Source organism: Camelus dromedarius, chromosome 14 (genome assembly GCF_036321535.1).
Source record: "Camelus dromedarius isolate mCamDro1 chromosome 14, mCamDro1.pat, whole genome shotgun sequence".
Lineage (NCBI taxonomy): Eukaryota > Metazoa > Chordata > Mammalia > Artiodactyla > Camelidae > Camelus > Camelus dromedarius.
The window spans coordinates 6,019,940-6,033,258 of record NC_087449.1 but is presented as its reverse complement, the minus strand read 5'-3'; the positions used below and the strand labels follow the sequence as shown (position 1 = coordinate 6,033,258).

At 37.9% G+C, this 13,319-nt stretch overlaps 1 protein-coding gene and 1 long non-coding RNA gene across 3 annotated transcripts in view; one reads left to right on the top strand and one right to left on the bottom strand.

Annotated features, from left to right (window-relative positions):
- Nucleotides 1-13,319, top strand: part of CLCA4 (chloride channel accessory 4) — a 31,627-nt gene that overhangs the window by 15,842 nt on the left and 2,466 nt on the right. Inside the window, exons 5-11 of the mRNA XM_010974658.3 lie at nt 784-961; nt 1,291-1,509; nt 3,551-3,778; nt 6,420-6,597; nt 7,891-7,997; nt 10,652-10,867; nt 11,475-11,742. Of these exons, the coding sequence (XP_010972960.3) occupies nt 784-961; nt 1,291-1,509; nt 3,551-3,778; nt 6,420-6,597; nt 7,891-7,997; nt 10,652-10,867; nt 11,475-11,742 (1,394 nt within the window). The remainder of the gene's footprint in view (nt 1-783; nt 962-1,290; nt 1,510-3,550; nt 3,779-6,419; nt 6,598-7,890; nt 7,998-10,651; nt 10,868-11,474; nt 11,743-13,319) is intronic.
- Nucleotides 6,450-13,319, bottom strand: part of LOC116156944 (uncharacterized) — a 69,971-nt gene continuing 63,101 nt past the window's right edge. For both annotated transcript variants that reach the window (XR_010383766.1, XR_004140904.2), the window contains exon 4: nt 6,450-6,755. This is a non-coding gene — a long non-coding RNA (uncharacterized LOC116156944). The remainder of the gene's footprint in view (nt 6,756-13,319) is intronic.

Genomic DNA, 13,319 nt, shown 5'->3' with positions numbered 1-13,319 from the left:
ATTGTTAATACAGATAACATCATTACATTCGCTGAGTTTTGAGGCAATAAAGGCATGAATATATTTAGAAGACTCCATAAATTACTGAATGAAATCTAGTCATTGCTTTTTGAATTTGAACTGGATGCACATTGAAAAGATGAGATACAGTCACATTCCAGCATATTTATGGTAATCACTGCCACTTGTGGCCAATTCCACGAAATAAAACACAAGCTTGAAATCCCTCCACCAGTCTTTACCACCCTAGGCAGTACCCCAGTCTTTCCTTCAAGCCACATTTCACTTTGGATAAAACTGCTCATTGAATAATCAAAAAACCTGTAGCTATGCAACACTTTATTCTTTGAGGATATCTTCTTTGAATAAGAAATATACAAAGAGCCTTAGGTAAAGTGGTACCTAGAGTAAGTGATTTCACAGGTTGCCTTGTGCAGGTGCCTGCAGTGCACTTACCTACTAGGAGAGACGTGTGGGAAAGGGGAGCCTACGGATCCATTAGCATAAGGACAGCTGGGGCTTTAATTCCCACAGAGAACTCAGCCACTGCATATACTGGGTAGCCCACTCAAAATTTCCCTCTGAAATTTCTTGAAAAACAGATAAGTTCCCTGATAGAACCCTTAAACTTAGCTCTCAAAATAGGAAGTGTATGGTATACAAATAAGAATAAAAATCTTGATAAAGATCATTATTAAAAACCTTGATATAAAGACCACTTATGATTTTCAAAAACTGTTGATGATTAGGTTGCCTTAAAGACTAACTGTCATTTATTTTCAGGTGTTCCACAGGTATTACCGGTATCAACAGAGTTTACAAGTGCCAAGGAGACAGCTGTATAACTAGTAGATGCAAAACTGATTCTAAGACAAAACTGTATGAAAAAGATTGTCAGTTCTTCCCTGATAAATATCAAACTGAAAAGGCATCCATAATGTTTATGCAAAGTATTGATTCTGTAAGTATGCCAACCATTACTTCAGACTGGATATTTATAATCAAAGGATATGTTATCATGTTTATAAAATATCTGTGCAGGTGACCTGAGGGATTAGATACATTAATAAAGGGTCCTTTGAACATTGACTGGCGCACAGTAAAGCACTTAACTAGTGCTAACCATTATTACTATTAATGAAAAATCATCTTACTATTATAGGTTTCCTCAGTGAATCATATTTCATTCAATAAACAACACACTTGGAGAATAGATTTTTGATTTTTTTCAGATTTGTAGTTGAGTTTTCAAATGCATTGTATATAAAGATTATTTTTATTAACATATAGGTCGTTGAATTCTGTAATGAAAAAAACCATAACCGAGAAGCTCCAAGCCTACAAAACAAAATGTGCGATTCTAGAAGCACATGGGAGGTGATCAGCAATTCTGAGGATTTTAAAAACACAACGGCAATGGTGACACAACCTCCTCCACCTGTCTTCTCGCTGCTGAAGATCCAGGAAAGAATTGTGTGCTTAGTTCTTGATAAGTCTGGAAGCATGCTAGTAAGTTCAGGGGTCCATTTTTCCTGGCTGTAGGGACAGAGCACTGAATGTCTAAGAACACTGACTGCTACCTACACCTGGGTTCTTCTAAGTTGCGTGGTACTTATGCCATCACTTTCTGTGACCTTGATCTCAAAGGGGCAATGAATATTATAATGAAAGAAGGATGGCAATAGAGTTAGAAGGACCTAGTACAAAAATCTCTATTTTTTTCCAGAAAATGGAGAGTTTATTGAGGAGGAATTTTAGGCCCCTTAGTAAAGCTTTTGTTAGAAGAGCAGAACTAGAGATTGAAATACGGAGATGTTTCCTGACCTTGCTCCCTTTATGTACTGGGAATGCTTGATGGGCATGGGGACAGAACAGATTGGGAGGCTTCTGAACTCCATCCCAAATTAAGGAACAAGACTAACCAGAAGAATTCTTAACATGACTTTATCTTATGTGCATCATATATATGAATTACCTCTTTATGCTCAAAGACATAGAGAAAAAGCATCACCATAAAGAAGATATGGCCAGATTCAGCTACTCATTCCTTCTACCCTCATTAAGTGGATGGTAGACATTGTACTAGGGTTTAGGAATAGAGATCCATATAGTTCATAGCTGAACAGAGAAAATTTTCTCTCTGTTTCCCATCATGAATTAACTTACAATCATCTTTCAAAATTTTGTGTAGGCACTCACTTCCTCCAGGACATGGTCTGATCTTCCAGACAAGGCTAATAGCCCTTCTGCAGATCTCCCACAATGACCTGTGCAAACTTCTATTATTATCTATATATTATATTGAAATTACACATTTCTTTTCCACTATAGTGGGACCTCCTCTAGGACTTGGAGCCATTTTCCCTAGGAACTGGGTCACCTAGGACTTGAAGCAGTCATTCATATTTGTATTGCTTTTGCCTAGAATAGGGTTTACCACATGTAGGCACTCAATAAATAATTGTTGAAAAGAATTGACAACAAATTAGCAGATGTAATGTGATTAAGGTACCCAGAAGGATGGCATATTTGAGGGAGAACAGAGCATGCTGAAGATCAGGAATAATGTCTTCAACAAATGGGGGTTGGATGGTTAGTGGAAAGGGCAGAGGATGGTACAGCTGAATGAAATAATCCATAATAGACAGGGTTTCAGAAAGAGCATCAGTGTGCTGGACACCAGCACATGAACGTGTTCTAGGAAGTGTCACTGGGGAGAGATGAGGTTCTTGACTGGGAGAAGACAAGTAGCTTCCCCTAGACAGAGCCAAGTTTAAAGGGAAAGCAAAGCGGTAGGGAGAACCCTCAAAGATGGGGGTGTAGAAGTTCCTCACTGTGATTTGGTTTTAGGGAGTTCAGAGGAAAATTTGGGCATGTGTTGGGAAGAGGTACTACAGATCAGCTGGTATTGAGGCACTGATAAAAGACAAATGAATGAAGTGTACATCCTAGGAGACAGGGACGTGAGTCTTAATGGAATACCAAAGAACCAATTCCAATTAATCCACTACTGGAAATACAGAGGGAGATCAGAAGAGGAAATAGGTAAGGTAGGGATGGAGTCTCTCAGCATTTAGAGTAAGTTTCATCTTTGGGTCGTGTAGTGGCCAGGGGATGGGGAGATTTCAGTCCCTAGGTAGAGTCCATGATAATCTGGTTTGATACTGTGGGACCCGGAGAGTAGTTTCATCTTGATACAACTGGAACAGAGGATCCCAAGGGGAATTAGGCAGTCTCTAAGGTGTGAGTCATCATTCCTCAATGCCAATCCAACCCCCATCCTACCTACAGCTCTAATTCGGGTGCTTAGAAGCCAAGAATCTGCTCTAGTTAAAACCCTCCGTTCCTTACTATATTAAACATGTGAGTCCCATGATAAACAAAACTATATTTTTAAATTTTATCAATTGAAAAAATGCTTTCTTTAATAATACCATTACTATTGATAGAAAATCTTTAAGTAGATATTTCGTTCACTCAGCTTATGTGATCTTCTATTGTTTTCCAATGAAAAACTACTTGTTTGCTTTTCTTATTCTTTTTTATTCAGAATTATAACCGCCTAAACCGAATGAATCAAGCAGCCAAACATTTCCTGCTGCAGACCGTTGAAAACGGATCCTGGGTGGGGATGGTGCACTTTGATAGTTCTGCAAGCATCATAAGCAATCTAATCCAAATAAGCAGCAGCAGCGAAAGAAACAAGCTCTTGGAGAGTTTACCTACACGTGCTGGTGGAGGAACCTCCATCTGCTCTGGAATTAGAACAGGATTTCAGGTGAAAATCGTACTTCAAGTATAGTCTGTTTGTTTATTATTAGAACATTTTTGTAAGCGCTGGCTGCACATACTTGCTCCCTAATTTTAACGTAACTAATTCTAAGAAGCAGAGATATAAGCATATAGAAAAAAAGTCACTTGCCAATTTTGATTGGATCAATGAAAAGTGAATAAATTAATGGGTGAGTAAATAACTATTAAAATTCCACTGGAATATAAGTCAAACAAGGTCAGAGACGGTGTCTTGTTACCATGCAGTAATCAGTGCTTAATAAATGTTAGTTAAAGAAGTAACAGTGCTTGGGCAGCAAAAGTCACCAAATTTTAAGGCAAGGAAGCAAGTTATATGGTATGATTCCACTTTAGGCCAACCCTTGTTTTAGTTTCTGAGACATTCAGTTAGGGAAACTGTTTATCCGTCAAAGCAGAGGTAGCAGGAACTGTTAGTTACACTCAGGGTAAGGAGTACTGGTTGGAACATGCGTTTTGACATCAGAGCACTGGCTCTACTACTCACTAGCTATGTGATCTAAGAAAAGTTTTCCGTCTCTTTGGACTCTCAATGCCTTAACTATAAAGTATAGGAAAATAAGAATGCCCATCTCATAGGATTATTACGAGACTTAAGTGAAATGATTCGTGTTCATACTTAAGACAATATGCATTATATTCTAAGGTAAACATATAATTCATAATAACTATTGCTGTGAGCCTTGTTTTTATCCAAATGGTCATCTTGAGCCCATGATTAATTAATATTAATGATGTCATTTTCCTGCTTGGAAATCCTCACTGTCTCCTAATGGTTTATAAAATTAAGTCCTAATTCTTCAGTCTGATGTTATTTAAAAGCTTCTCATCCTCTGATAAACTTGCCCTCACCTCTCTTGCCAGCCTTTTTTCTCAGTTCTCCACTCTCAACGCTCTATGCTCCAACCAATTTACTGCACACATTGTTCTCCAAGCACACTGTGTACTAACAGCCTCCATACATTTGCCGTGCGATTCCTCTGCCTAAAATGCTTCTTTCTTTTCCATCTTTGCATGTTGAAATTCTACCAATACTACTAAGTCCTTGTTCCTTCATGTAAATTTTCCTGCTACTCCCAAACCTACTGAATCTCCCTCTTTATGCGTTGCATGGCATTTAGCTTTCTAACATGATGTCCTGGGTTCAAACCCCAGTTATCACTTACTAGCTTTCTGACCCTAAGCATAACTTCCCTAATCTTTAATTACTTCATTGGCATAATGGGGTGGTGAAAGCTAGCATGCATTGTTGTTCATGTTTAATTTATTCAACATAGTAGGGAGCAGGGAGCAAGAATAGTGTATTTGAATTTATTCAACATAAAGTTATTTATGGGTCAAGCAAAGCTTGCTTGCTAATTCAGTGGGGAACAAATAATATATTAATCAAAAATCAACCAATCAATTAATTTTATAAAGCAATAATTGAAGACTGTGGAGAATGTGTTGTAAAGGAACTCAACAGAGTGGTGTGATAAAGTGACCGGGAAAACAGTGGCAGTCCCAGCTTTAGGCAGAGAGGCCACTGAGGCGCTCTCTGAAGGGAGACGTTTAAGCTAAGATTTGAAGGATGAGAAGGAAACATTGGTTCAGGCAGAAAGGAAAGGAGCTCAATACTAATGTCGTGTATTCTTTGAACACCATCAATATGCTTAGCTTTCTGGTTCGATCTATTAGAGGTAAAATAAAAGTTATATGAGTAAAATCCCTAACCTTGACCTGCTTAGAACTGTCCATATCTTTTCTTTAAAGGCATACTGAGGACTCCCTAATTTAGAATCATTAACTTAAAAAAAAGTTGAAGTGGACTCTTCTTATTTTTTTTTGATATTCAATTTTTAGGTAATCACGTTTATTGGCAATTTGAGGGTTGATATCCACTATTAAGGTAAAAAGTATCTTTTGTTGTTGTTTGTTTTGGTGTTTTTATTTTTATTTTTTTATTGAGGTATAGTCATTTTACAATGTTGTGTCGAATTCCAGTGAAGAGCACAATTTTTCAGTTATACTTGAACATACATACAGTCACTGTCACATTCTCTTTCGCTGTGAGCCAAGGTAAAAAGTATTTTAATAACAACCTGTGTTTTTTTTAATGTTCTTTGGTTCAATGCTATTTGGAGTTAAGGGTTTTCAAGGGGGGTTTATTTTATTTTATTTTATTTTATTTTTGAAGTGCACTGAATGCATCTAGCTGTATATGCAACAGACTTTATACACTGAAGGCTTGTCAAGGGGCACTCTGCTCAAAGAAAGAAAAATATTTAATGCCACGTTCTGCCATCATGTTTTAGTGTCTGGTTGCCCTGAGTTCCCCAGACTGAGATGTCATTGTCATTTAACTCAAGTAGGATTTTCCACAGCCCTGTTCCCGCAAAAATTCATCTGAGCAGACATTCCTTACAGTAAGCAAACAGAAAATAAGAAGCCATGTTTAAGTTCCCTTGGTAGTGATTGACTGCAGATTCTATGATTCTATAATTTAAAAAAAAAAAAAAGCTATCTCTTCTTTTCTGCACACTTTATTTTCTATGTCCATTTTTTCCTAATCTTTCATAAGTCTGTCTGATCTAGGAACACCTGTAATAATGCTCTAATTATATTTGTAGGTAATTAGAAGCCTTTACTCCCAAATAGATGGATCTGAAATAGTACTGCTGACTGATGGGGAAGATAGCTCTGCAAAGACTTGTATTGAAGAAGTGACAAATAGTGGGGCCATCATTCATTTTATTGCTCTGGGAGAAAATGCTGATGAAGCAGTCATAGAGATGAGCATCGTAACAGGTAAAACATGACTTATTCTAGTCCTCTGGTAGCAATGCATAAGTGTACAGGCTGACAACAACAATTTCTCTTGAGGTCTTGCTCTGCAGATGCTGTGCCAGGAACTTGGGACCAGAGTTAAACCAGACCGAATCTCAAGGCACTCCCAGTCCACCTGGCTGGAGAAACAAATGAAACTACTAATCAGACAGCATAATCAGATAGGAGACATACGTAGGAGGCAAGCACTGTGTGAGCAGAGGAAGGCACTAATTCTTCCAGGGTTGTACAGAGTCAGGGAAAGAAGGCCTGAGAGATGAGGTGACTTTTGAGCTTTATCTTGAACAAAATGTTGACTTTTTCTGGAGGAAAGAGGAGTGAGAGAAGATGATCAGGTTATGAGTAAAAAAAAAAAAAGAAAGAAAGAAAATCACATTGAGATGACAATGCACAGAATGTTGAGGGATAGTAGGAAACCCATGAGACCAGAGAGCCCAGGTTGTGGATTAAAGGATGGGAGATTAACAGAAGCTCAGGTTGAGTAAATATAGTAACAACAAGGTTTCTAGATTAAATACACAATAGCTATTATCTTAGACAGAGACATGATGAAAATGGACTACATGTTTTCAGTGCCTTCTTAAACATAGTAGAGAATACATAATTTATAACATTATGAATATCAGTTATTGTTGTGAATTGACCTCCAGTGTTACCAAATATACGCTTGCTTTTTAATGCTTAATTGTACAAACTCCCATCATTTCAAAGTACTTTCATTGCCACTGTGAAATATTTTTGTCCCAAGTATTCCCCCTAGAGTAGTCCTTTTTTGGACTTATTTCTGTTGCTTACCATTCTTCGGTCTCCTCATTGCCAGCTGTTGTCAGGGTACCTCAATATAAAAGCTCTTTAACCTTTCTGCTTTTCTGATTCTGATCCACTTGTGCTGGAAAACCTGAAAGCTGACACTGTCAGAAATGTATCTTAAATGGAAGTGAATGATCCCCCTAAAGGGTTATGTGAAGTCTGTGAGCTTTAGAACGTGAAACTGTAACATCTTCTCTGATTATTTCATGCATTTCAGCCAGGATGATTTCTATACATGGGCTTTAAAAGTAGCTTACACTTTCCAGGTGTGACATTTTAAAGTTAACACTTGTGAGTTAATCTTCACATCTATCTGATTTTGGTCTATTTTGATAATACATATTGAAACTATGATTTTGTTTATCCTGTTACCTTATTAATCACTAAAATGTGAAAAACACTCATTTTCTGAAAAGCAGCCTAGTTAATATATTTACATTTTAGGGGGAAGCCACTTTTATGCTTCGGATGTAGCCGAGAACAATGGCCTCATCGATTCTTTTGCTGCCCTTACATCAGGAAACACCGGTGCTTCCCAGCAGTCCCTTCAGGTCAGAGTTCCCAGTCCTTGGGTTTTTGTGTTTGCGTTTAGCAATAGCAAAAAAAAATAGTAATAATCTGGTTGTTATAAGTTTTGAGTTATATATCTTTCTCAAATAAAATTTTAATTAAAATTAAAAATCTGAAATAGAAATTATCCTTTAGATAGGACCAAATTAAACAGCGAAATTGTGAAATAAGCAGTGAAATAGCAGATGTGTTTTTTTTTTCTGTTTCCATAGGGTTTGGTTAAAGGATAACATCAAAACCTAATATTGTTAAATTTTCCACCAAAAATAGACTTTGTTCAATAATCCAGCATCCATTCTTCTATGAATGCATTAAAAAAAATCTCATGCTTCCAAGATTTCCCTCTCCTGCTACAAAATAGATTTAAATTAGATAAGTGAACTCAAGAACCTGGTTTGGAAACGGAAGAATTATATCCTGGAAATAAATTTGTCAGGAGAAAGAGAGTGAATAATCAGTGCATAGCGACAAGCCTACGGTTTGTCTTACCTCTTCAATCACTTCTTCACTGGCTTTTTATTTTATTCACCCCTCTTCTCTTTGTTCACCTCAATTCCCTTTCTCTTCTGTGTTCCAATAACACAAGCATTTTCTGTTATTTATGTTTTCAAAAACCTCGAGTAAACTGATTCTTCTTTGTTTATGTCCCATGCAAAATGTCAACACAGTATGCCTCCTTTAAAATATATTTTACAAAATTCTGTTTCTCTCCACATCCATTCCAACTTAAGTCTATATCATGTCACTTTTTGCCAAGTCATCTGTCTTCCATCTCCCAATTCACATCACTGCCTACATTAAAACTTGCCATATTCATCTAAACAAACCTATTTGCCTCTACTCTCTAACAGTGAGGAGGACAGAAGTTACAGGATGCAAGGTTAGAATAATATTGCAGATTGGTTTGGAGATCTTGTCTGTAGTTCAACCTATAATCAAATTAAAAATTGGTCTCAGATTTAGCTTGGCAGCGTACAGAGAATAAATTAAAGGAAGATAAAGCTCATTTCTGAGGGTTTCAACCTGGTTGACTGAGAGACTGATGATACAATTGTCTAAAATTGACAAGTAAGGTGAGAGATGTGATTCTGAGGATATTATTTTGTCTTTGTTTTACCTGTGGTAACTTTGAGTGGATGGTGATATATTAAAGTGGAATACACCAAAAGAACTTTTAAAATAGAAGAGCAGAGAGTGGGAAATCAGCTGCAGATGAGACATTCTCACGCAGGAGGTGCTCAAAGTTTTGAGAATGGACTTTATAAACAGCGCAAAAGAAGGAGGAATAAAGTTTTGTTCCCATCATTTAAAATGCTGGCAGTTTCTTAAATAGAGAAATTACAAAAAGAAAGCAAAGTTTTCAAAGGGTTATCTGGACTGATGGACATGATGAGTACGTCTTGGGTGAGAAGAGTGACAAGGTAGAGGTATACGGTAACAACCTGAGTGGAGGGGAACTTGGATTTGGATGGTGGTGCCGGAAGATAGAGAAAAGGTTGCATCTCACTCTTTATTTAGCTATTTTCCCATAGTACTGCTATGTAGACAAAGCCTTCTAGCTTTGCTACACTTTCCTGATGGGGAGGTTTAAGGAGTCATTTACATTCAAATTTCAGTCAATAATAATATTTTGTTCACTCAAAGATATGTCCATTTAACATAGAGTAAGATATTTGTCATTGCCATCATGTTTCAGTGGTACAATTTATGCTCTTCTATCAGCATTGGTGTAAAGGTATCTTTGGTTTAAGACTGGGTTGGAATAGAAGTGGGGTTCCCCATCATTCTGGAAATGACACATCTGGAGAAAACACTTTCTTGGTCAGTCAATAAAGCTGGCTCTCCTTGCTAAGAGCTGTCCACAAAGACTTGAAAAACTTTCCTTTAAACTCCTCTCAGAAAGGTCCTATCTTTCACTTCTCTTCTCAGGATTCCAACCTTCATAGATGTCAGTTTACCCTCTTTCCACTCTTGTTGGACATGATTACTGTCCGGTGCTACATGCTCTATAATGTGTGAAAAATTATTTCAAGATTTCACATCAGGAAAGATATCCCTAAGTGCTTGTCTTATTTGCTAGTCCCGATGTTCTCTCTTGAATTCCACCCTTACTGTGTCTCTACTCAAATCCTCTAGCCACCGTCACTAAGTGTTTTCTTTTAGGTCATCATGAAAATGATAAGCTGAGGGCACCACACACACACACACATAAACACACACACACACACACACACACACACACACACACACATATCTTATAGCTAACCTCCTCAGAGGCAGTTTCATCCTCTAACGCCGAATCCTAGGGTGGGGATTCGCCAAGACAAATGGGAAAATAAAAATAGGGCCATATCTCCAACTGTGAAACCCATTCTCCCGCTCTAATGTTTTTATTATCCCTGTCCTGTTCTCAGTCCTTATATTTCCACACTGACAACTGTCAGTGACTGTCAGTGACAACTGTTCTGACTGACAACTGTCACATCCCAATCAGCATTCAGGGCACTCACAAGACTATAGGAGTATGCCATATTTAAGTTTGTTTTCAGGGAAGAAATTAAAAACCATGGTAAAAAGTAAACAGAATAAAATTGCTCTCTTCTCCATTCATTAATTTTTTAATATATTTTAACAGCTTGAAAGTAAGGGATTAAAACTCAACAGTAATGCCTGGATGAATGGCACTGTGGTAATTGACAGCACTGTGGGAAAGGACACATTCTTTCTCATCACATGGAACCAACAATCTCCCACTATTTCCCTCTGGGATCCCAATGGAACACCGATGGAAAATTTCACAGTGGACACAGATTCCAAAATGGCCTACCTCAATATTCCAGGAAATGCAAAGGTGAACAATCAGCTTTTAGATGTCCTTGCAAATTTGTTTTATAGGTGAAAACACATTGTTTAATATCATAAATATAGGTGCCAATACTTGTATCATTTCAAAATTAAGATAAGATAGAATGTACTTTCTATGCATATATGGTCCTGAAAATTTTGGTGATAGGAAAAAAAAAAGAGAACTTATGCATTAGGAGAAAGGAAGAGAAGGGAAAAAATTAGGTAGACTCGGAATAACTTCGAGGAGGCAATGTGGTAAGAGTCTGTGCAGCTTGCTGTGTAGACAACTACACAGTCACTTCTTAGTACTACCAGATCACAGAATCTGTGGACTTCGAGATCAACAAATAAGGCCAAGGCCAAGGCCAACTTTCCAAGATTTATTTTTCCCAACTGAGATTTCATAAAGTTTGGATACCAGGTATGACAATAGTCAGGATGTTCTGTCCAAACTGCCTCAACTTTCATCCTTTTTCCCTCAAAAACCTCAAAACTCTCAAAACCCTGTTTATCCTGCAACAAACTTACAAAATTTATTTTAGAGTCAGAAAGTGGAAATCCAGAAAATACTTTGATCTTGGATACTTAATACATTTCCATTAAATTTTTAGGTGGGTGTTTGGACTTACAGCCTTCAAGCAAAAGTAGACACAGAAATATTAACTGTAACAGTAAATTCTCGGGCAGCAAATTCTTCCGTGCCTCCAATCACAATGAATGCTAAAATGAATAAAGACACAAACAGCTTCCCCAGCCCAATGATTGTTTATGCAGAAATTCTACAAGGGTATTTACCCATTCTTGGAGCCAATGTGACTGCTGTCATTGAATCACAGAGTGGGAAAACAGAAGTTTTGGAACTTTTGGATAACGGTGCAGGTAATTCACAGGTTTTTCTGCATAAGCCTATATTTCCATAACTCAGGATATGCTATGGGTCCCTGTGGCAGTGTGGGTCAGAGGGACAGGCACCAGAATTGGTGCAAATTCCAGGTGAAACTTAAAAAGGGTTTTGCAAGTATCTTGCACATTGTAAGGACTCAATAAATGTTATTAACTGTGATTACTGCTTGTCATCTAGACGACCAATGTCTATCACCAGATAGGAAAGTCTTGTTCAGGAGATTGAGTGCAGCATCCAGAATTCTGAACAAGTGTTTCTTAGGGGCACATCATCAAAAAAAGTCTGGCCAGAGAGAGTGAAACAGCAACAATATGGAATTAAGCGGTACAGTTTGGGCCCCTGGCAGGGGAGAGGTGACAGGCAAGAGCAATTCCCAACAGCTGGGGAAAAAAGTACACCGATAGTCTTGGGAACTGAGGCCCAAGGGCAGGCAGACCTGCCATAAGAGAGGAGGGGATGTCACTGGGGCATCATCAGATACCAGATCTGACTGGAAGGAAACAAGACATACCGCGTTGGTCATGCTCTATCTCCTTGGTCTGTGTGAGTGAATGGTACTTAAAGACCTTTTCCCAGACTCTGGATTATTCTGGGAACTAAACCTTCTTTTGAGAGATCATTGAGCAAGGAAATTACCATATCAACAATCTTCTGAGTTGTCAGAATTTTCTGTCAGCTTGTTTTCAATGTAATTAAATCAGTCAGCTTATAATCCTACCATCAACTATAGCTGGCCCTGTGAAAAATTTAGAAGGCAAAATTGTTCTTTGGTTCACCTCAGTACCATCATCTGATGTGACAATATTTTCCTAAACTATCCTGTGACCCTTTGCTTTTCCCTCACGCACTGATGCTACATCAGAACTCCAGCATCTTGTTTCATTTCTCAAGGTGAAATGAAATTTCTCAAATGAAACCTGATGACTACTTAGCTAATTTGGAATGCCTTTACCAAAGAAAGTATTGGTGTTTGACAATGACTTGGAGCAGGTGTTCTCAAACTTTAGTGTGCAAGGGAACGACCTGGAGGGCTGTTTATAATGCAGAATGCTGGGCCTACTCTAGGGGGTCTAAGAGATAGACATTCCTAACATGATCCAACAAGATGCAGGTGCTGTTGGCTCAAGGACCTCACTGCAGGAACATACCCCTTGGAGTATTAAACCCCCTGAGAAATGGGTTTGTAATTTAACAAATGACTCTAGTATTGGTGATCTGAAGAAGTGTCCTTATGATACAGTATTCTTGAGCTCCCCCAAATGTTTATTCTAACAATGGATGGGGTTTTCCACTGTCAAACCAAAAATTTAATGAATCACAGAGTAAGAGGTGAGGATTAAATATAAAAAGGAGCGGTTGAAGATAAGTCAAAATAAGTAATTTGTAAGTGACTGTAGTGAGAATTAAATCCTCTGCAAGACACTTTCTCTTTAGTGGAGATCCTTTTCCTTTGAGTAGAGAGATGACGTAATTATGTTTAAAGTAAGAGCTGTAAGCAAACTATTTGGCAGAGAAATGGAAAGAGTACTATAATACCTGCATGTAAGTCGAT